General features: G+C 38.8%; 1 protein-coding gene across 1 annotated transcript; it reads right to left on the bottom strand.

Annotated features, from left to right (window-relative positions):
* On the bottom strand, positions 1–26120 carry LOC139398530 (SNF-related serine/threonine-protein kinase-like; the record flags this gene model as incomplete). Its single annotated transcript, XM_071144477.1, has 2 exons — positions 1–378; positions 25979–26120. Coding segments are annotated over 2 exons (359 nt in total), but the record flags the coding sequence as incomplete, so codon positions are not given.
* Positions 26121–26951: the final 831 nt, after the last annotated feature.

Below are 26951 nucleotides of genomic sequence, written 5' to 3'. Positions count from 1 at the left end.
GGGACACATTATTCAATTTATGTTCAGTTTATATCTCAGTTGTTGAATCTTGTTATGCTCTTACAGATATTTCCATATATTAAGTTTGCTGACAATAAAAGCAGTTGACAGTGAGGACATTTCTTTTTTTGCTGAGTTTATGTCTATGTATGTGTGTTGACTTACTCTACTATGGGCTCTCGGTCTGCGATGTCCCCCAGCACCATGCGCTGTATGATCCCGTTGTGCTCATCCTCAGACAGGCTCTTATGAGACACCAGGGGGGTGTTGAACTTGGTGGCTGGGGACGGGTCCACCCCCTGCAGCCAGGCATGGCTCTCTATCTCCTCCAGAGACGCACGGCCCTTTGGGTCCCGCTGCAGCATCCGGCCTACCAGACTAGAGAGAGAAAAAACGACTCATTGTTTTTGTCATCACTGATTGAAATTGCTCTTATAGGTTTGCTCTGGTAATGTAAGATGTTTTATCATGCCAATAAAGCTCATTGAATTGCACTGAGAGAGAGAGAAACAGAGGCAAAAAGAGAGGCAGAAAAGAGAGGGCACCATGTTAGTCACATTGCAAATGACCACAGCATCCCCTGTGTTGGCACAACTACCATATAACCAACAGTTATGGATGAAGACAGTTTACAAAACATTCAGGACACCTTCCTAAAAAAAAAGTATTTAGTCAGCCACCAATTGTGCAAGTTCTCCCACTTAAAAAGTAATAAAGTAATAATTTTCATCATAGGTACACTTCAACTATGACAGACAAAATGAGAAGAAAAAAATCCAGAAAATCACATTGTAGGATTTTTTATGAATTTATTTGCAAATTATGGTGGAAAATAAGTATTTGGTCAATAACAAAAGTTTATCTCAATACTTTGTTATATACCCTTTGTTGGCAACGTTTTCTGTAAGTCTTCACAAGGTTTTCACACACTGTTGCTGGTATTTTGGCCCATTCCTCCATGCAGATCTCCTCTAGAGCAGTGATGTTTTGGGGCTGTTGCTGGGCAACACGGACTTTCAACTCCCTCCAAAGATTTTCTATGGGGTTGAGATCTGGAGATTGGCTAGGCCACTCCAGGACCTTGAAATGCTTCTGTGTGTTTGGGATCATTGTCATGCTGAAAGACCCAGCCACGTTTCATCTGAAATGCCCTTTCTGATGGAAGGAGGTTTTCACTCAAAATCTCACGATACATGGCCCAATTCATTCTTTCCTTTACACGGATCAGTCGTCCTGGTCCCTTTGCAGAAAAACAGCCCCAAAGCATGATGTTTCCACCCCCATGCTTCACAGTAGGTATGGTGTTCTTTGGATGCAACTCAGCATTCTTTGTCCTCCAAACACAACGAGTTGAGTTTTTACCAAAAAGTTATATTTTGGTTTCATCTGACTATATGACATTCTCCAAATCTTCTTCTGGATCATCCAAATGCTCTATAGCAAACTTCAGACGGGCCTGGACATGTACTGGCTTAAGCAGGGGGACACGTCTGGCACTGCAGGATTTGAGTCCCTGGCGGCGTAGTGTGTTACTGATGGTAGGGCTTTGTTACTTTGGTCCCAGCTCTCTGCAGATCATTCACTAGGTCCCCCCGTATGGTTCTGGGATTTTTGCTCACCGTTCTTGTGATCATTTTGACCCCACGGGGTGAGATCTTGCGTGGAGCTCCAGATCAAGGGAGATTATCAGTGGTCTTGTATGTCTTCCATTTCCTAATAATTGCTCCCACAGTTGATTTCTTCAAACCAAGTTGCTTATCTATTGCAGATTCAGTCTTCCCAGCCCGGTGCGTCTACAATTTTGTTTCTGGTGTCCTTCGACAGCTCTTTGGTCTTGGCCATAGTGGAGTTTGGAGTGTGACTGTTTGAGGTTGTGGACAGGTGTCTTTTATACTGATAACAAGTTCAAACAGGTGCCATTAATACAGGTAACGAGTGGAGGACAGAGGAGCCTCTTAAAGAATAAGTTACAGGTCTGTGAGAGCCAGAAATCTAGCTTGTTTGTAGGTGACCAAATACTTATTTTCCACGACAATTTGCAAATAAATTAATTAAAAATCCTGGATTTTTTTTTCTCATTTTGTCTGTCATAGTTGAAGTGTACCTATGATGAAAATTACAGGCCTCTCATCTTTTTAAGTGGGAGAACTTGCACAATTGGTGGCTGACTAAATACTTTTTTGCCCCACTGTATAAATGTATGCATGACCGTAGGTCGCTTTTGATGAAAGCGTCTGCTAAATGACATATTGTACAGTGGACAATGACCAAGTAATCAACACAACATCCTGTCTCTGCCCCTTCCTTTCTCTTAGATGCTGGAAAACCAAAAGACTGTCAGAACGAGACCTAAAACAGCAGTTTAAGCTACAGCCTACACACACACACACACACTAGCTACAGCCTACAAACACACACAGACTAGCTACAGCCTACAAACACACACAGACTAGCTACAGCCTACAAACACACACAGACTAGCTACAGCCTACAAACACACACAGACTAGCTACAGCCTACACACACACACACTAGCTACAGCCTACAAAACACACACACACAAACTAGCTACAGCCTACACACACAGACTAGCTACAGCCTACACACACACATGCTAGCTACAGCCTACACACACTAGCTACAGCCTACACACACTAGCTACAGCCTACACACACAAACACAGACTAGCTACAGCCTACACACACACACTAGCTACAGCCTACAAACACACACAGACTAGCTACAGCCTACAAACACACACAGACTAGCTACAGCCTACACACACAGACTAGCTACAGCCTACACACACAGACTAGCTACAGCCTACACACACACACACACTTGCTACAGCCTACAAAACACACACACAAACTAGCTACAGCCTACACACACAGACTAGCTACAGCCTACACACACAGACTAGCTACAGCCTACACACACAGACTAGCTACAGCCTACACACACAGACTAGCTACAGCCTACACACACACGCTAGCTACAGCCTACACACACACGCTAGCTACAGCCTACACACACTAGCTACAGCCTACACTCACAGACTAGCTACAGCCTACACTCACAGACTAGCTACAGCCTACACTCACAGACTAGCTACAGCCTACACTCACAGACTAGCTACAGCCTACACTCACAGACTAGCTACAGCCTACATTCACAGACTAGCTACAGCCTACACAGAGAGAAGCAGAGTTTTGTGTGCTGTACTCCTCCTGTGAGCTGTGCCATCTTGTGCATGGTGTCTCAGCCCAGTCGGTGTGCAGTCTGTCTGTCTGGCCAGGGATTGGTCAGCTCTGGGCTCCTGTAGACCCTGTAGCAGTATGCCTATCTAAAGAGTGGCAGGCCAGGCAGACCCCTGATAAGAAGAATCCAACCCGTTGTTTAATAACCGCTGTCCGCTTCCATTTCCCTCTGCCAGCTGTGACGCAGACTGCGTGACCAAACCACAGAAATGCATGAGCATGGCAAACGCACGCACACACACGATAGGAGAGCTTCTGACTAGGCCCAAGACTAGGCCTATCCATCATAATTCTATCCGTCAAAGGTTCAACTTTCTGTACAATATTTACCTAAACATAAGCTTTACTTCTGTCTGAGCACGTTAAGAGTCTGATGCATACCTACATGTATTATTTCACTCCCCATTCCAGACTCACCCCTCCTGCCTCTACCCATTCCAGACTCACCCCTCCTGCCTCTACCCATTCCAGACTCACCCCTCCTGCCTCTACCCATTCCAGACTCACCCCTCCTGCCTCTACCCATTCCAGACTCACCCCTCCTGCCTCTACCCATTCCAGACTCACCCCACCTGCCTCTACCCATTCCAGACTCACCCCTCCTGCCTCTACCCATTCCAGACTCACCCCTCCAACCTCTACCCATTCCTGCCTCATCCCTCCAGCTTCACACCTTCAGCCTCACCCCTCCAGCCTCTACCCATTCCAGCCTCACCCCTCCAGCCTCTACCCATTCCAAGCTCACCCCTCCAGCCTCTACCCATTCCAGACTCACCCCTCCAGGCTCACCCCTCCAGCCTCTACCCATTCCAGACTCACCCCTCCAGCCTCTACCCATTCCAGACTCACCCCTACAGCCTCTACCCATTCCAGCCTCTACCCATTCCAGACTCACCCCTCCAGACTCTAACCATTCCAGACTCTAACCATTCCAGGCTCATCCCTCCTGTCTCTACCCATTCCAGACTCACCCCTCCTGCCTCTACCCATTCCAGACTCACCCCTCCAGCCTCACCCCTCCAGCCTCTAACCATTCCAGACTCTAACCATTCCAGGCTCTAACCATTCCATGCTCACCCCTCCAGCCTCTACCCATTCCAGCCTCTACCCATTCCAGCCTCACCCCTCCAGACTCTAACCATTCCAGCCTCACCCCTCCAGCCTCTACCCATTCCAAGCTCACCCCTCCAGCCTCTACCCATTCCAGACTCACCCCTCCAGGCTCACCCCTCCAGCCTCTACCCATTCCAGACTCACCCCTCCAGCCTCTAGCCATTCCAGACTCACCCCTACAGCCTCTACCCATTCCAGCCTCTACCCATTCCAGACTCACCCCTCCAGACTCTAACCATTCCAGACTCTAACCATTCCAGGCTCATCCCTCCTGTCTCTACCCATTCCAGACTCACCCCTCCTGCCTCTACCCATTCCAGACTCACCCCTCCAGCCTCTAACCATTCCAGACTCTAACCATTCCAGGCTCTAACCATTCCATGCTCACCCCTCCAGCCTCTACCCATTCCAGCCTCTACCCATTCCAGACTCACCCCTCCAGACTCTAACCATTCCAGACTCTACCCATTCCAGACTCACCCCTCCAGCCTCTACCCATTCCAGCATCTACCCATTCCAGACTCACCCCTCCAGACTCTAACCATTCCAGACTCTAACCATTCCAGGCTCATCCCTCCTGTCTCTACCCATTCCAGACTCACCCCTCCAGCCTCTAACCATTCCAGCCTCTAACCATTCCAGCCTCTAACCATTCCAGCCTCTAACCATTCCAGCCTCTAACCATTCCAGCCTCTAACCATTCTAGCCTCTAACCATTCCAGCCTCTAACCATTCCAGCCTCTAACCATTCCAGCCTCTAACCATTCCAGCCTCTAACCATTCCAGCCTCTAACCATTCCAGCCTCTAACCATTCCAGCCTCTAACCATTCCAGCCTCTAACCATTCCAGCCTCTAACCATTCCAGCCTCTAACCATTCCAGCCTCTAACCATTCCAGCCTCTAACCATTCCAGACTCTAACCATTCCAGACTCTAACCATTCTAGCCTCACCCCTCCAGCCTCTACCCATTCCAGACTCACCCCTCCAGCCTCTAACCATTCCAGACTCTAACCATTCCAGGCTCATCCCTCCTGTCTCTAACCATTCCAGCCTCACCCCTCCAGCCTCACCCCTCCAGCCTCTACCCATTCCAGACTCACCCCTTCAGCCTCTAACCATTCCAGCCTCTAACCATTCCAGCCTCTAACCATTCCAGACTCTAACCATTCTAGCCTCTAACCATTCCAGTCTCACCCCTTCTGTCTCTCTCGATCTCTACTCATTCCTTACTCAGTCCTCCTGTCTCTACCCATTCCAGCCTCACTCAGTCCTCCTGTCTCTACCCATTCCAGCCTCACTCAGTCCTCCTGTCTCTACCCATTCCAGCCTCACTCAGTCCTCTGTTCTCTACACATTCCAGCCTCACTCTTCTCTCAGGGGAAGAAGACAGGAAACTGCTATGGGGATATTTATAGTAACCTCCTAGTCATGCATGCAGTATCTCCGCTCTCCTGGAGAATGGAGGCTTGGCTACCGTACTCTAACAGCAGGCAGGCATGGAGAGAGAGGAGAAAGGGGGGAAGAGGAGGACCTGTGATAGAGCAACAGAGAGAGAGAAGAGAGAAAGGGGGGAAGAGGAGGACCTGTGAGAGCAACAGAGAGAGAGAAGAGAGAAAGGGGGGAAGAGGAGGACATGTGAGAGCAACAGAGAGAGAGAAGAGAGAAAGGGGGGAAGAGGAGGACCTGTGAGAGCAACAGAGAGAGAGAAGAGAGAAAGGGGGGAAGAGGAGGACCTGTGATAGAGCAACAGGGAGAGAGAAGAGAGAAAGGGGGGAAGAGGAGGACCTGTGATAGAGCAACAGAGAGAGAGAAGAGAGAAAGGGGGGAAGAGGAGGACCTGTGATAGAGCAACAGAGAGAGAGAAGAGAGAAGGGGAGAGAAGGGAGTAATGTGCTGGTATGTCATTTTATTCATTGCACATTCCTCTGCATATGAAGACATGTTATAGCATATATAATGTGACATCACGCACAACAAAGGCTAGGGCTAGTCTATTGAATAAAATGATAACGTTGCCATAAAAAAGAGATGAAGCACGTTACTCCATATTTCTAGAAAATGGTCATGATTTCAGCTCCCCAGAAGACCGTTCCAGAGACACAACGTCAACTACTTCGGAGTAGGAAGGTACAACAGATATCAACGTGATAGGAGTTGACGAGGACAGCAATCAAAGACTGAGTGAAATGGATTCCAGACAAACAGACAATGCACATGATCAATGAACAACACAACTGAAAAGTACAGTGTTTCATCCTCTGTGATTGGCTCAATATGAAGAGCATTTCCACGTCATGCTGAGAAACTCAGCGTTTTAAAATCTAATCCCCTGCATATTTATTAAAACCAGGAATGACAAAATCAAACAACTCAAGGGGATAAAATGCAAAAGACTTCCTGAATTATTAATTGTGGCAAGTAAACACATTTTGGCAAAGCATGGGCGAAAGAATGGAACAGAGACAAGAAATATGCTAATGAGGAAGAAGAAAAAAACAGGAATCTAGCAGCTTGGCAGTACAGCCCTATCCCAGGTGGACCTGCTTATCTAGGACGAAAAACACAACACTGCCCAGGCCCCATCTTAAACTGAAAGCCTCTTAGTGATCTCTTTCCATCAGGAGACGGGAGAGAGAGAGAAGGGAGAGGAGACGGGAGTGAGAGAGAGGGGAGACGGGAGTGAGAGAGGGGAGAGGAGACAGGAGTGAGAGAGAGGGGAGAGGAGACGGGAGTGAGAAAGGAGACGGGAGTGAGAGAGAGGGGAGAGGAGACGGGAGTGAGAGACAGGGGAGAGGAGACGGGAGTGAGAAAGGAGACGTGAGAGAGAGGGGAGAGGAGACAGGAGTGAGAAAGTAGACGTGAGAGAGAGGGGAGACGGGAGTGAGAGAGAGGGGAGAGGAGACGGGAGTGAGAGAGAGGGGAGAGGAGACGGGAGTGAGAAAGGAGACGTGAGAGAGAGGGGAGAGGAGACAGGAGTGAGAGAGAGGGGAGAGGAGACGGGAGTGAGAAAGGAGACGGGAGTGAGAGAGAGGGGAGAGGAGACGGGAGTGAGAAAGGAGACGGGAGTGAGAGAGAGGGGAGGGGAGACGGGAGTGAGATAGAGGGGAGACGGGAGTGAGAGAGAGGGGAGAGGAGACGGGAGTGAGAGACAGGGGAGAGGAGACGGGAGTGAGAGAGAGGGTAGAGCAACACAGAGAGGAGAGAGAGGAGAGAGCAAGAGAGAGGAGAGAGAGCAAGAGAGAGGAGATAGAGGAGAGAGAGAGGAGTGAGAGAGAGGAGAGAGGAGTGAGAGAGAGGAGAGAGGAGTGAGAGAGAGGAGAGAGATAGGGGACTGACTGGCTGAGCCTAAATGGGCTAAAGGCTGTTTTGGTGGTTTCAGTCTCTCTTCCCGGACAACACCTGCTCCCCCTCTGTGACTGAGTCAGGCAGGGTCAACATGGTGTAGTCTGCTGTGCTGAGCCCTGAAGCAACCAGCCTCCCCAGTCCAATCTCTTCACTCTCCTCTCATCCTCCATAGGGGCGGCAACTCACAGAAAGTTCACTTGCCAACGGCTAATTCGCATAATGCTAACAGCCTAACTCACCTCACAGTACAGGTCTATTCATTAAAATCAGCCAACACTGACTAACTTATTTTGTTGACCTCATTACCTCATTCCTGACCCCAGAAAGTTAGACCTAGATTATTATTTTATTTTACCAGGCAAGTCAGTTAAGAACAACTTCTTATTTGCAATAACAGCCTAGGAACAGTGGGTTAACTGCCTTGTTCAGGAGCAGAACGACAGATTTTTACCTTGTCAGCTAGGGGATTCGATCTTGCAACCTATCGGTTACTAGTCCAACACTCTAACCACTAGGCTACCTAAATCGGCTTTAGTCCATTAAAATGAGTTGTGGCTTGTAGTTGTTTTCTGTAGAGACCAAAGATAAATGCAATACAGGCCTATTCATCATCATAATAAACTCTCTGGTATGTAGAATGAGGACAACACACTGTACTGGTAACACGTGTATACAACTCATTGTGCATTTATTCATTCCTTGTGGTATTATCTTTCTATAATGTTTTAAAATGTTCTCTCTGTGTATTTGGAAAGGGCCCGTAAGTTCAGCATTTCACTGTTAGTCTATACCTGTTGTTTACGAAGCATGTGACAAAATGAGATTTGACACACAGAACGGCTAATGTCAACATGCAGATTTGGTATGTGTGACTGTGCATAGTGAGAGCTGTATGAATGGCCCTGGTTAGATAGATGTCTGCTCTGACATGAGATACATTCCTTGGTAAAACAGTCAAAGACACTGAATATCAAAACACATTAGTCAAAGTGTGACAAGTTGTAACAAACAACGGTTTGTTTAGATAAACATGTGGATGCAATAGATGATACATTAGGGCTGGTAACCGCCAGGGACCTCTTGATACAATATAATTATTATGCTTACGGGCCGATACCATATGTATTGCGATTCTCATAATTCTATTGTATTACGATCCGATATTGCGATTCTAAACATATTGCTCACTATGTCTGTTGCAGAGAGATGAGAGAGGCTGAGAAAATAAGTTTTGATCAGACATGGAAATAAAAGTATTGAAAACTTGTTGGCTCACTGTTTAAAAAGGAGAACAAGCTATAGGTTGAAAAATACCTGAGTTTTGACGCAAGTACAGCCGACTAGCACTAGCTAACGCCACCTAGCAAAAAAAGAAGTCTAAGTATCGATATAATATCTTCCAAAATAGCCCCTTTTCTGCAATTCCGAATAAAACCCAACTGTGGGAAATTATCACCAGACCATATTTTACTCCATTAGGAGGACAAAGGTTGCAGATGATTGCTGAATCTTTTAACCATACCACGTGGTTAAACTCTTAGACTATCGATACCGACAGAATAAGAACAAGTCTGATATTAATTACTAGTCTGCAGCTAGGAATTCGGTATCATTGAACGCGAAGAATGACAACTGCCAAAACATCCATACTATAACAAAACGAATGAATGTCACTCTGAACTATCCACTATAACCGCGACAGAGAGAGCGAGGGAGAGAGACGGACAATTCTACAAAATAAACAACTTTTGACCAGCGATCAAGACGACACACTGAGTGTAAATATATGTATTGATTGTAATTGTTCCCGAATGAGTGAGCGTTCATGTGCAAAGGATTAGCATTTCAATTGTTAGAATTATCAACTGTACGTTGTCTTCTCAGTCGAACCCCACTTCCCTTTTGTCCACCAAGCCACGATGCCGGTTTAGCCCACTAGGGCACATTCTCCTATCATTTCTCGTAACCACATTTACCTTTTTTGTTTGTTTATGTATTTCTGTGAATTACTTAGTTAGTAATAAATAAATGATTGAAGACGATTGATGTTTGGATGACTCAGTGAAGACGGGGTTCGTGCAGATAACCAACAATTTACGACGTTTGGAATGAGACTAACGTGAGGTAAAGTAAATCATTCATTAATCAGAAGACTAATTGATCAGATATAAAATATCTGAAAGGTTATATTAGGAAATTATAACCTTGTAATCTGAATATTTTTACTTGGTGCCCCGACTTCCTAGTTAATTACAGTTACATGATTAATCAGTTGATCGCGTAATACTAATTACAGAGAATCTTTGATAAAAACTAAGTCTTCAATTTAATGATAGTAAAGACATGACAGTAGGCAGCACAACTCTATAGACAACATGTTCCATATTCACCTCTATAGACAACATGTTCCATATTCAACTCTATAGACAACATGTTCCATATTCAACTCTATAGACAACATGTTCCATATTCAACTCTATAGACAACAGGTTCCATATTCAATTCTAATGATGGGTAACACAACTCTATAGACAACAGGTTCCATTTTCAATTCTAATGATAGGTAACACAACATGTTCCATATTCAATTCTAATGATGGGTAACACAACAGGTTCCATATTCAATTCTAATGATGGGTAACACAACATGTTCCATATTCAACTCTAATGATAGGTAACACAACTCTATAGACAACATGTTCCATATTCAAATCTAATGATGGGTAACACAACATGTTCCATATTCAATTCTAATGATGGGTAACACAACATGTTCCATATTCAATTCTAATGATGGGTAACACAACTCTATAGACAACATGTTCCATATTCAATTCTAATGATGGGTAACACAACATGTTCCATATTCAATTCTAATGATGGGTAACACAACATGTTCCATATTCAATTCTAATGATAGGTAACACAACTCTATAGACAACATGTTCCATATTCAATTCTAATGATGGGTAACACAACATGTTCCATATTCAATTCTAATGATGGGTAACACAACATGTTCCATATTCAATTCTAATGATGGGTAACACAACTCTATAGACAACATGTTCCATATTCAATTCTAATGATGGGTAACACAACATGTTCCATATTCAATTCTAATGATGGGTAACACAACATGTTCCATATTCAATTCTAATGATAGGTAACACAACTCTATAGACAACATGTTCCATATTCAATTCTAATGATGGGTAACACAACATGTTCCATATTAAATTCTAATGATAGGCAACACAACTCTATAGACAACATGTTCCATATTCAATTCTAATGATAGGTAACACAACATGTTCCATATTCAATTCTAATGATGGGTAACACAACATGTTCCATATTCAATTCTAATGATAGGTAACACAACTCTATAGACAACATGTTCCATATTCAATTCTAATGATGGGTAACACAACATGTTCCATATTCAACTCTATAGACAACATGTTCCATATTCAACTCTAATGATAGGTAACACAACATGTTCCATATTCAACTCTAATGATAGGTAACACAACATGTTCCATATTCAATTCTAATGATAGGTAACACAACATGTTCCATATTCAATTCTAATGATAGGTAACACAACAGGTTCCATATTCAATTCTAATGATGGGTAACAAAACATGTTCCATATTCAATTCTAATGATGGGTAACACAACATGTTCCATATTCAATTCTAATGATGGGTAACACAACAGGTTCCATATTCAATTCTAATGATAGGTAACACAACATGTTCCATATTCAATTCTAATGATGGGTAACACAACAGGTTCCATATTCAATTCTAATGATAGGTAACACAACATGTTCCATATTCAATTCTAATGATGGGTAACACAACATGTTCCATATTCAATTCTAATGATGGGTAACACAACATGTTCCATATTCAATTCTAATGATGGGTAACACAACAGGTTCCATATTCAATTCTAATGATAGGCAACACAACTCTAGACAACATGTTCCATATTCAATTCTAATGATAGGTAACACAACATGTTCCATATTCAACTCTATAGACAACATGTTCCATATTCAACTCTAATGATAGGTAACACAACATGTTCCATATTCAATTCTAATGATAGGTAACACAACATGTTCCATATTCAATTCTAATGATGGGTAACACAACATGTTCCATATTCAATTCTAATGATAGGTAACACAACAGGTTCCATATTCAATTCTAATGATGGGTAACAAAACATGTTCCATATTCAATTCTAATGATAGGTAACACAACATGTTCCATATTCAACTCTAATGATAGGTAACACAACAGGTTCCATATTCAATTCTAATGATAGGTAACACAACATGTTCCATATTTAACTCTAATGATGGGTAACACAACATGTTCCATATTCAACTCTAATGATAGGTAACACAACATGTTCCATATTCAACTCTAATGATAGGTAATACAACATGTTCCATATTCAATTTTAATGATGGGTAACACAACATGTTCCATATTCAATTCTAATGATGGGTAACACAACATGTTCCATATTCAATTCTAATGATGGGTAACACAACATGTTCCATATTCAATTCTAATGATAGGTAACACAACTCTATAGACAACATGTTCCATATTCAATTATAATGATGGGTAACACAACATGTTCCATATTCAACTCTATAGACAACATGTTCCATATTCAACTCTAATGATAGGTAAAACAACAGGTTCCATATTCAATTCTAATGATGGGTAACAAAACATGTTCCATATTCAATTCTAATGATGGGTAACACAACATGTTCCATATTCAATTCTAATGATGGGTAACAACAGGTTCCATATTCAATTCTAATGATAGGTAACACAACATGTTCCATATTCAATTCTAATGATGGGTAACACAACATGTTCCATATTCAACTCTAATGATAGGTAACACAACATGTTCCATATTCAATTCTAATGATAGGTAACACAACATGTTCCATATTTAACTCTAATGATGGGTAACACAACATGTTCCATATTCAACTCTAATGATAGGTAACACAACATGTTCCATATTCAACTCTAATGATAGGTAACACAACATGTTCCATATTCAATTCTAATGATGGGTAATACAACATGTTCCATATTCAATTTTAATGATGGGTAACACAACATGTTCCATATTCAATTCTAATGATGGGTAACACAACATGTTCCATATTCAATTCTAATGATGGGTAACACAACATGTTCCATATTCAATTCTAATGATGGGTAACACAACAGGTTCCATATTCAATTCTAATGATAGGTAACACAACATGTTCCATATTCAATTCTAATGATGGGTAACACAACATGTTCCATATTCAATTCTAATGATAGGTAACACAACTCTATAGACAACATGTTCCATATTCAATTCTAATGATGGGTAACACAACATGTTCCATATTCAATTCTAATGATGGGTAACACAACAGGTTCCATATTCAATTCTAATGATGGGTAACACAACATGTTCCATATTCAATTCTAATGATAGGTAACACAACTCTATAGACAACATGTTCCATATTCAATTCTAATGATAGGTAACACAACGTGTTCCATATTCAATTCTAATGATAGGTAACACAACATGTTCCATATTCAACTCTATAGACAACATGTTCCATATTCAATTCTAATGATAGGTAACACAACATGTTCCATATTTAACTCTAATGATGGGTAACACAACATGTTCCATATTCAATTCTAATGATGGGTAACACAACATGTTCCATATTCAATTCTAATGATGGGTAACACAACATGTTCCATATTCAATTCTAATGATGGGTAACAACTCTATAGACAACATGTTCCATATTCAACTCTAATGATAGGTAACACAACAGGTTCCATATTCAACTCTAATGATAGGTAACACAACATGTTCCATATTCAACTCTAATGATAGGTAATACAACATGTTCCATATTCAATTCTAATGATGGGTAACACAACATGTTCCATATTCAATTCTAATGATAGGTAACACAACATGTTCCATATTCAATTCTAATGATAGGTAACACAACTCTATAGACAACATGTTCCATATTCAATTCTAATGATAGGTAACACAACATGTTCCATATTCAATTCTAATGATAGGTAACACAACATGTTCCATATTCAACTCTATAGACAACATGTTCCATATTCAATTCTAATGATAGGTAACACAACATGTTCCATATTTAACTCTAATGATGGGTAACACAACATGTTCCATATTCAATTCTAATGATGGGTAACACAACATGTTCCATATTCAATTCTAATGATGGGTAACACAACATGTTCCATATTCAATTCTAATGATGGGTAACAACTCTATAGACAACATGTTCCATATTCAACTCTAATGATAGGTAACACAACAGGTTCCATATTCAACTCTATAGACAACATGTTCCATATTCAACTCTAATGATAGGTAACACAACATGTTCCATATTCAACTCTAATGATAGGTAACACAACAGGTTCCATATTCAATTCTAATGATGGGTAACAAAACATGTTCCATATTCAATTCTAATGATGGGTAACACAACATGTTCCATATTCAATTCTAATGATGGGTAACAACAGGTTCCATATTCAATTCTAATGATAGGTAACACAACATGTTCCATATTCAATTCTAATGATGGGTAACACAACATGTTCCATATTCAACTCTAATGATAGGTAACACAACATGTTCCATATTCAACTCTAATGATAGGTAACACAACATGTTCCATATTCAATTCTAATGATGGGTAATACAACATGTTCCATATTCAATTCTAATGATGGGTAACACAACATGTTCCATATTCAATTCTAATGATGGGTAACACAACATGTTCCATATTCAATTCTAATGATGGGTAACACAACATGTTCCATATTCAATTCTAATGATGGGTAACACAACAGGTTCCATATTCAATTCTAATGATAGGTAACACAACATGTTCCATATTCAATTCTAATGATGGGTAACACAACATGTTCCATATTCAATTCTAATGATAGGTAACAACTCTATAGACAACATGTTCCATATTCAATTCTAATGATAGGTAACACAACATGTTCCATATTCAATTCTAATGATAGGTAACACAACATGTTCCATATTCAACTCTATAGACAACATGTTCCATATTCAATTCTAATGATAGGTAACACAACATGTTCCATATTTAACTCTAATGATGGGTAACACAACATGTTCCATATTCAATTCTAATGATGGGTAACACAACATGTTCCATATTCAATTCTAATGATGGGTAACACAACATGTTCCATATTCAATTCTAATGATGGGTAACAACTCTATAGACAACATGTTCCATATTCAACTCTAATGATAGGTAACACAACAGGTTCCATATTCAATTCTAATGATAGGTAACACAACATGTTCCATATTTAACTCTAATGATGGGTAACACAACATGTTCCATATTCAACTCTAATGATAGGTAACACAACATGTTCCATATTCAACTCTAATGATAGGTAATACAACATGTTCCATATTCAATTTTAATGATGGGTAACACAACATGTTCCATATTCAATTCTAATGATGGGTAACACAACATGTTCCATATTCAATTCTAATGATGGGTAACACAACATGTTCCATATTCAATTCTAATGATGGGTAACACAACAGGTTCCATATTCAATTCTAATGATAGGCAACACAACTCTATAGACAACATGTTCCATATTCAATTCTAATGATAGGTAACACAACATGTTCCATATTCAATTCTAATGATGGGTAACACAACATGTTCCATATTCAATTCTAATGATAGGTAACACAACATGTTCCATATTCAATTCTAATGATAGGTAACACAACTCTATAGACAACATGTTCCATATTCAATTCTAATGATGGGTAACACAACATGTTCCATATTCAACTCTATAGACAACATGTTCCATATTCAACTCTAATGATAGGTAACACAACATGTTCCATATTCAACTCTAATGATAGGTAACACAACAGGTTCCATATTCAATTCTAATGATGGGTAACAAAACATGTTCCATATTCAATTCTAATGATGGGTAACACAACATGTTCCATATTCAATTCTAATGATGGGTAACAACAGGTTCCATATTCAATTCTAATGATAGGTAACGCAACATGTTCCATATTCAATTCTAATGATGGGTAACACAACATGTTCCATATTCAACTCTAATGATAGGTAACACAACATGTTCCATATTCAACTCTAATGATAGGTAACACAACATGTTCCATATTCAATTCTAATGATAGGTAACACAACATGTTCCATATTTAACTCTAATGATGGGTAACACAACATGTTCCATATTCAACTCTAATGATAGGTAACACAACATGTTCCATATTCAACTCTAATGATAGGTAACACAACATGTTCCATATTCAATTCTAATGATGGGTAATACAACATGTTCCATATTCAATTTTAATGGGTAACACAACATGTTCCATATTCAATTCTAATGATGGGTAACACAACATGTTCCATATTCAATTCTAATGATGGGTAACACAACAGGTTCCATATTCAATTCTAATGATAGGTAACACAACATGTTCCATATTCAATTCTAATGATGGGTAACACAACATGTTCCATATTCAATTCTAATGATAGGTAACACAACTCTATAGACAACATGTTCCATATTCAATTCTAATGATGGGTAACACAACATGTTCCATATTCAATTCTAATGATGGGTAGCACAACAGGTTCCATATTCAATTCTAATGATGGGTAACACAACAGGTTCCATATTCAATTCTAATGATAGGTAACACAACATGTTCCATATTCAATTCTAATGATGGGTAACACAACATGTTCCATATTCAATTCTAATGATAGGTAACACAACTCTATAGACAACATGTTCCATATTCAATTCTAATGATAGGTAACACAACATGTTCCATATTCAATTCTAATGATAGGTAACACAACATGTTCCATATTCAACTCTATAGACAACATGTTCCATATTCAATTCTAATGATAGGTAACACAACATGTTCCATATTCAATTCTAATGATGGGTAACACAACATGTTCCATATTCAATTCTAATGATGGGTAACACAACATGTTCCATATTCAATTCTAATGATGGGTAACACAACATGTTCCATATTCAATTCTAATGATGGGTAACAACTCTATAGACAACATGTTCCATATTAAACTCTAAATGATAGGTAACACAACATGTTCCATATTCAATTATAATGATGGGTAACACAACTCTATAGACAACATGTTCCATATTCAACTCTAATGATAGGTAACACAACATGTTCCATATTCAATTCTAATGATGGGTAACACAACATGTTCCATATTCAATTCTAATGATAGGTAACACAACATGTTCCATATTCAATTCTAATGATGGGTAACACAACAGGTTCCATATTCAATTCTAATGATAGGTAACACAACATGTTCCATATTCAATTCTAATGATGGGTAACACAACATGTTCCATATTCAATTCTAATGATAGGTAACACAACTCTATAGACAACATGTTCCATATTCAATTCTAATGATGGGTAACACAACATGTTCCATATTCAATTCTAATGATGGGTAGCACAACAGGTTCCATATTCAATTCTAATGATGGGTAACACAACAGGTTCCATATTCAATTCTAATGATAGGTAACACAACATGTTCCATATTCAATTCTAATGATGGGTAACACAACATGTTCCATATTCAATTATAATGATAGGTAACACAACTCTATAGACAACATGTTCCATATTCAATTCTAATGATAGGTAACACAACATGTTCCATATTCAATTCTAATGATAGGTAACACAACATGTTCCATATTCAACTCTATAGACAACATGTTCCATATTCAATTCTAATGATAGGTAACACAACATGTTCCATATTTAACTCTAATGATGGGTAACACAACATGTTCCATATTCAATTCTAATGATAGGTAACAACTCTATAGACAACATGTTCCATATTCAATTCTAATGATAGGTAACACAACATGTTCCATATTCAATTCTAATGATAGGTAACACAACATGTTCCATATTCAACTCTATAGACAACATGTTCCATATTCAATTCTAATGATAGGTAACACAACATGTTCCATATTTAACTCTAATGATGGGTAACACAACATGTTCCATATTCAATTCTAATGATGGGTAACACAACATGTTCCATATTCAATTCTAATGATGGGTAACACAACATGTTCCATATTCAATTCTAATGATGGGTAACAACTCTATAGACAACATGTTCCATATTCAACTCTAATGATAGGTAACACAACAGGTTCCATATTCAATTCTAATGATAGGTAACACAACATGTTCCATATTTAACTCTAATGATGGGTAACACAACATGTTCCATATTCAACTCTAATGATAGGTAACACAACATGTTCCATATTCAACTCTAATGATAGGTAATACAACATGTTCCATATTCAATTTTAATGATGGGTAACACAACATGTTCCATATTCAATTCTAATGATGGGTAACACAACATGTTCCATATTCAATTCTAATGATGGGTAACACAACATGTTCCATATTCAATTCTAATGATGGGTAACACAACAGGTTCCATATTCAATTCTAATGATAGGCAACACAACTCTATAGACAACATGTTCCATATTCAATTCTAATGATAGGTAACACAACATGTTCCATATTCAATTCTAATGATGGGTAACACAACATGTTCCATATTCAATTCTAATGATAGGTAACACAACATGTTCCATATTCAATTCTAATGATAGGTAACACAACTCTATAGACAACATGTTCCATATTCAATTCTAATGATGGGTAACACAACATGTTCCATATTCAACTCTATAGACAACATGTTCCATATTCAACTCTAATGATAGGTAACACAACATGTTCCATATTCAACTCTAATGATAGGTAACACAACAGGTTCCATATTCAATTCTAATGATGGGTAACAAAACATGTTCCATATTCAATTCTAATGATGGGTAACACAACATGTTCCATATTCAATTCTAATGATGGGTAACAACAGGTTCCATATTCAATTCTAATGATAGGTAACGCAACATGTTCCATATTCAATTCTAATGATGGGTAACACAACATGTTCCATATTCAACTCTAATGATAGGTAACACAACATGTTCCATATTCAACTCTAATGATAGGTAACACAACATGTTCCATATTCAATTCTAATGATAGGTAACACAACATGTTCCATATTTAACTCTAATGATGGGTAACACAACATGTTCCATATTCAACTCTAATGATAGGTAACACAACATGTTCCATATTCAACTCTAATGATAGGTAACACAACATGTTCCATATTCAATTCTAATGATGGGTAATACAACATGTTCCATATTCAATTTTAATGGGTAACACAACATGTTCCATATTCAATTCTAATGATGGGTAACACAACATGTTCCATATTCAATTCTAATGATGGGTAACACAACAGGTTCCATATTCAATTCTAATGATAGGTAACACAACATGTTCCATATTCAATTCTAATGATGGGTAACACAACATGTTCCATATTCAATTCTAATGATAGGTAACACAACTCTATAGACAACATGTTCCATATTCAATTCTAATGATGGGTAACACAACATGTTCCATATTCAATTCTAATGATGGGTAGCACAACAGGTTCCATATTCAATTCTAATGATGGGTAACACAACAGGTTCCATATTCAATTCTAATGATAGGTAACACAACATGTTCCATATTCAATTCTAATGATGGGTAACACAACATGTTCCATATTCAATTCTAATGATAGGTAACACAACTCTATAGACAACATGTTCCATATTCAATTCTAATGATAGGTAACACAACATGTTCCATATTCAATTCTAATGATAGGTAACACAACATGTTCCATATTCAACTCTATAGACAACATGTTCCATATTCAATTCTAATGATAGGTAACACAACATGTTCCATATTCAATTCTAATGATGGGTAACACAACATGTTCCATATTCAATTCTAATGATGGGTAACACAACATGTTCCATATTCAATTCTAATGATGGGTAACACAACATGTTCCATATTCAATTCTAATGATGGGTAACAACTCTATAGACAACATGTTCCATATTAAACTCTAAATGATAGGTAACACAACATGTTCCATATTCAATTATAATGATGGGTAACACAACTCTATAGACAACATGTTCCATATTCAACTCTAATGATAGGTAACACAACATGTTCCATATTCAATTCTAATGATGGGTAACACAACATGTTCCATATTCAATTCTAATGATAGGTAACACAACATGTTCCATATTCAATTCTAATGATGGGTAACACAACAGGTTCCATATTCAATTCTAATGATAGGTAACACAACATGTTCCATATTCAATTCTAATGATGGGTAACACAACATGTTCCATATTCAATTCTAATGATAGGTAACACAACTCTATAGACAACATGTTCCATATTCAATTCTAATGATGGGTAACACAACATGTTCCATATTCAATTCTAATGATGGGTAGCACAACAGGTTCCATATTCAATTCTAATGATGGGTAACACAACAGGTTCCATATTCAATTCTAATGATAGGTAACACAACATGTTCCATATTCAATTCTAATGATGGGTAACACAACATGTTCCATATTCAATTATAATGATAGGTAACACAACTCTATAGACAACATGTTCCATATTCAATTCTAATGATAGGTAACACAACATGTTCCATATTAAATTCTAATGATAGGTAACACAACATGTTCCATATTCAACTCTATAGACAACATGTTCCATATTCAATTCTAATGATAGGTAACACAACATGTTCCATATTTAACTCTAATGATGGGTAACACAACATGTTCCATATTCAATTCTAATGATGGGTAACACAACAGGTTCCATATTCAATTCTAATGATAGGTAACACAACATATTCCATATTCAATTCTAATGATGGGTAACACAACATGTTCCATATTCAATTCTAATGATAGGTAACACAACTCTATAGACAACATGTTCCATATTCAATTCTAATGATGGGTAACACAACATGTTCCATATTCAACTCTATAGACAACATGTTCCATATTCAACTCTAATGATAGGTAACACAACATGTTCCATATTCAACTCTAATGATAGGTAACACAACATGTTCCATATTCAATTCTAATGATAGGTAACACAACATGTTCCATATTCAACTCTAATGATAGGTAACACAACATGTTCCATATTCAACTCTAATGATAGGTAACACAACATGTTCCATATTCAACTCTAATGATGGGTAACACAACATGTTCCATATTCAACTCTAATGATAGGTAACACAACATGTTCCATATTCAACTCTAATGATAGGTAACACAACATGTTCCATATTCAATTCTAATGATGGGTAACACAACATGTTCCATATTCAATTCTAATGATGGGAAACACAACATGTTCCATATTCAATTCTAATGATAGGTAACACAACTCTATAGACAACATGTTCCATATTCAATTCTAATGATGGGTAACACAACATGTTCCATATTCAATTCTAATGATGGGTAACACAACATGTTCCATATTCAATTCTAATGATGGGTAACACAACTCTATAGACAACATGTTCCATATTCAACTCTAATGATAGGTAACACAACATGTTCCATATTTAACTCTAATGATAGGTAACACAACATGTTCCATATTCAATTCTAATGATGGGTAACACAACATGTTCCATATTCAATTCTAATGATGGGTAACACAACATGTTCCATATTCAACTCTAATGATAGGTAACACAACATGTTCCATATTCAACTCTAATGATAGGTAAAACAACATGTTCCATATTCAATTCTAATGATGGGTAACACAACATGTTCCATATTCAATTCTAATGATGGGTAACACAACTCTATAGACAACATGTTCCATATTCAACTCTAATGATGGGTAACACAACATGTTCCATATTCAACTCTAATGATAGGTAACACAACATGTTCCATATTCAATTCTAATGATGGGTAACACAACATGTTCCATATTCAATTCTAATGATGGGTAACACAACATGTTCCATATTCAATTCTAATGATAGGTAACACAACTCTATAGACAACATGTTCCATATTCAATTCTAATGATGGGTAACACAACATGTTCCATATTCAATTCTAATGATGGGTAACACAACATGTTCCATATTCAATTCTAATGATAGGTAACACAACATGTTCCATATTCAATTCTAATGATGGGTAACACAACATGTTCCATATTCAATTCTAATGATGGGTAACACAACATGTTCCATATTCAATTCTAATGATAGGTAACACAACATGTTCCATATTCAATTCTAATGATGGGTAACACAACATGTTCCATATTCAACTCTATAGACAACATGTTCCATATTCAACTCTAATGATGGGTAACACAACATGTTCCATATTCAACTCTAATGATAGGTAACACAACATGTTCCATATTCAACTCTAATGATAGGTAACACAACATGTTCCATATTCAATTCTAATGATGGGTAACACAACATGTTCCATATTCAATTCTAATGATGGGAAACACAACATGTTCCATATTCAATTCTAATGATAGGTAACACAACTCTATAGACAACATGTTCCATATTCAATTCTAATGATGGGTAACACAACATGTTCCATATTCAATTCTAATGATGGGTAACACAACATGTTCCATATTCAATTCTAATGATGGGTAACACAACTCTATAGACAACATGTTCCATATTCAACTCTAATGATAGGTAACACAACATGTTCCATATTTAACTCTAATGATAGGTAACACAACATGTTCCATATTCAATTCTAATGATGGGTAACACAACATGTTCCATATTAAATTCTAATGATGGGTAACACAACATGTTCCATATTCAACTCTAATGATAGGTAACACAACATGTTCCATATTCAACTCTAATGATAGGTAAAACAACATGTTCCATATTCAATTCTAATGATGGGTAACACAACATGTTCCATATTCAATTCTAATGATGGGTAACACAACTCTATAGACAACATGTTCCATATTCAACTCTAATGATGGGTAACACAACATGTTCCATATTCAACTCTAATGATAGGTAACACAACATGTTCCATATTCAATTCTAATGATGGGTAACACAACATGTTCCATATTCAATTCTAATGATGGGTAACACAACATGTTCCATATTCAATTCTAATGATAGGTAACACAACTCTATAGACAACATGTTCCATATTCAATTCTAATGATGGGTAACACAACATGTTCCATATTCAATTCTAATGATGGGTAACACAACATGTTCCATATTCAATTCTAATGATAGGTAACACAACATGTTCCATATTCAATTCTAATGATGGGTAACACAACATGTTCCATATTCAATTCTAATGATGGGTAACACAACATGTTCCATATTCAATTCTAATGATAGGTAACACAACATGTTCCATATTCAATTCTAATGATGGGTAACACAACATGTTCCATATTCAACTCTATAGACAACATGTTCCATATTCAACTCTAATGATAGGTAACACAACATGTTCCATATTCAACTCTAATGATGGGTAACACAACATGTTCCATATTCAATTCTAATGATAGGTAACACAACAGGTTCCATATTCAATTCTAATGATGGGTAACACAACATGTTCCATATTCAATTCTATTGATGGGTAACACAACATGTTCCATATTCAATTCTAATGATGGGTAACACACATGTTCCATATTCAACTCTAATGATAGGTAACACAACATGTTCCATATTCAACTCTAATGATGGGTAACACAACATGTTCCATATTCAATTCTAATGATAGGTAACACAACAGGTTCCAACAATGATGGGTAACACAACATGTTCCATATTCAATTCTATTGATGGGTAACACAACATGTTCCATATTCAATTCTAATGATGGGTAACACAACAGGTTCCATATTCAATTCTAATGATGGGTAACACAACAGGTTCCATATTCAATTCTAATGATGGGTAACACAACAGGTTCCATATTCAATTCTAATGATAGGTAACACAACATGTTCCATATTCAATTCTAATGATAGGTAACACAACATGTTCCATATTCAATTCTAATGATGGGTAACACAACAGGTTCCATATTCAATTCTAATGATGGGTAACACAACAGGTTCCATATTCAATTCTAATGATGGGTAACACAACAGGTTCCATATTCAATTCTAATGATAGGTAACACAACATGTTCCATATTCAATTCTAATGATGGGTAACACAACATGTTCCATATTCAATTCTAATGATGGGTAACACAACATGTTCCATATTCAATTCTAATGATAGGTAACACAACATGTTCCATATTCAATTCTAATGATAGGTAACACAACTCTATAGACAACATGTTCCATATTCAATTCTAATGATAGGTAACACAACATGTTCCATATTCAATTCTAATGATGGGTAACACAACTCTATAGACAACATGTTCCATATTCAATTCTAATGATAGGTAACACAACATGTTCCATATTCAATTCTAATGATGGGTAACACAACTCTATAGACAACATGTTCCATATTCAATTCTAATGATAGGTAAAACAACTCTATATACAACATGTTCCATATTCAATTCTAATGATAGGTAACAACATGTTCCATATTCAACTCCATTTGGGGCTTGTGAACGTTATTTCCCCCCTCTCTGTTCATTTCATTTGACTGTGAAGATTGAATCAAGGCAGACATCTGAACAATCAAGGAAGGAGGACACTCATATAAACATGTAGTACAGCAGAGCCAGGAGGAAAGGAACTGGATGTTCAAGGAGCCAAAATATCATCATCAGTCACGGCTTGACAAAACACACAGTCTGTTCTGCTGGGAAACACAGAAACTAGGCCTGGTCTTTACAGACTGTCTGTTCTGCTGGGGAACATAGAACCAGGCCTGGTCTTTACAGACCACCTGTTCTGCTGGGAAACATAGAACTAGGCCTGGTCTTTACAGACTGTCTGTTCTGCTGGGGAACATAGAACCAGGCCTGGTCTTTACAGACCACCTGTTCTGCTGGGAAACATAGAACTAGGCCTGGTTTTTACAGACCACCTGTTCTGCTGGGAAACATAGAACTAGGCCTGGTCTTTACAGACTGTCTGTTCTGCTGGGGAACATAGAACCAGGCCTGGTTTTTACAGACTGTCTGTTCTGCTGGGGAACATAGTCTGTAAAGACCAGGCCTGGTTCTGTCTGTTCTGCTGGGGAAAATAGAACCAGGCCTGGTCTTTACAGACTGTGGTCTAGTTCAAACGGAGCAGATGGACTGTCCCCTACACTGTTATGTGCATATGACAAATAAACTGCTGTCATGCCCTGCTAGAAAGAGACAGCAAATTCAGAGAGTAAATGGAGGGCTGTCAGGCCTATATTCTATGTGGCTGTGCAATCCTCATTTAGCCCACAGTATAAATCACAGTAGATCATTTGTTCAAATAAAAAAGATAGCAGCAGCACATTTCCTGAGTCTAAAAATACTGAGATGGAAAGATAAACAATGAGAGTAGCTAGTAGAGACATGACCTTTTACTGGAGTCAAACACTGGCTCCGTTTATTACCCCCCTCCCTGAACTCAACTAGAACTCAATCTAGAGCGATAAGCATCAACCCCGGGGTCAATCCAAAGCTATGGGAATAGCAGCAGACATATTTATCTGTCAGGACCATCCTGATTCAGGAAGCTCAGAGAAGTGCCTGAAGAAAAGTGAACTACCAATGATTGGATGTGCACAGATCTGACTGGCAACCTTCCAGACCACGGAGTGTTGACTGGCGTCCAGACAGACGTTCAGGCTTAACACAAAGGAGAGATATGGTAGTCAGAGGTCTGGCTCCTATTCAGATGTTTACAGCTCATCTGTTACATAACCACGGCTGAAAGACAGAGGTCAGCATCTGTTCTGGAGAACACTTGTTAATTAGGATGCGTGTAAATGTCTGCGTGTGTGTATGCGGGACTCACTCTTTGCAGGCGTTGGAGACGTGGGTGGGTACAGTGTATTTACAGTCCATGATCATGGTGAGGGTCTCGCTGTCGTTGGCCTCCTGGAAGGGGGGCTGTCCACACACCAGCATGAACAGGATCACACCAAGACTCCAGATATCTAACAGGAGGAAGAGGAGAGAGAGAGAGAAGGTGAATGGATCATTCTGCTACACTATAACCTGGCTGGGTACTGTAGAACCATCTGTAGGTTCAGAGCACTGTGTTCTGTCAGCCCTGGGATTCTGCTAGCCTGTTTTAAACACAGTCTGGATTCCCCCTGCTGCAACTACCTTGGTGATTCAAAATCAAATTGTAGTGTGTGTGTGGGGAGGAATTAACCACGCAGACCCCAAACACCCCAGCTCAACCTTCACATCACACCACTGTGGTTACCCAATCCAATTTTCATACCGCCCCAACAGATCCACAGATGATGCAAATCTATTGCACTCCACACTGCCGTTCCCCACCTGGACAAAAGGAACATCTATGTGAGAATGCTAATTCATTGACTACAGCTCAGCGCTCAACACCATAGTGCCCTCAAAGTTAATCAATAAGCTAAGGACCCTGGGACTAAACACCTCCCTCTGCAACTGGATTCTGGACTGGCCGCCCCCAGGTGGTAAGGGTAGGTAACAACACATCCGCCATGCTGATCCTCAACACGGGGACCCCTCAGGGGTGCGTGCTCAGCCCCCTCCTGTACTCCCTGTTCACTCATGACTGCGTGGCCGCGCACGACTCCAACACCATCATTCCATTTTCCGATGACAACAGTAAATGTATCGCCTGATCACCGACAACGATGACACAGCCTATAGGAAGGAGGTCAGAGACCTGGCTGTGTCGTGCCAGGGCAATAACCTCTCCCTCAACTTGATTAATACAAAAGGAGATGATTGTGGACTACAGGAAAAAGAGGAAAGAGCATGTCCCCATTCTCATC

The sequence above is a fragment of the Oncorhynchus clarkii genome, unplaced genomic scaffold (assembly GCF_045791955.1).
Source record: "Oncorhynchus clarkii lewisi isolate Uvic-CL-2024 unplaced genomic scaffold, UVic_Ocla_1.0 unplaced_contig_14074_pilon_pilon, whole genome shotgun sequence".
Taxonomy (NCBI): Eukaryota; Metazoa; Chordata; class Actinopteri; order Salmoniformes; family Salmonidae; genus Oncorhynchus; species Oncorhynchus clarkii.
The sequence above is the reverse complement of the archived record's forward strand: the minus strand, read 5'-3'. Positions and strand labels throughout refer to the sequence as shown.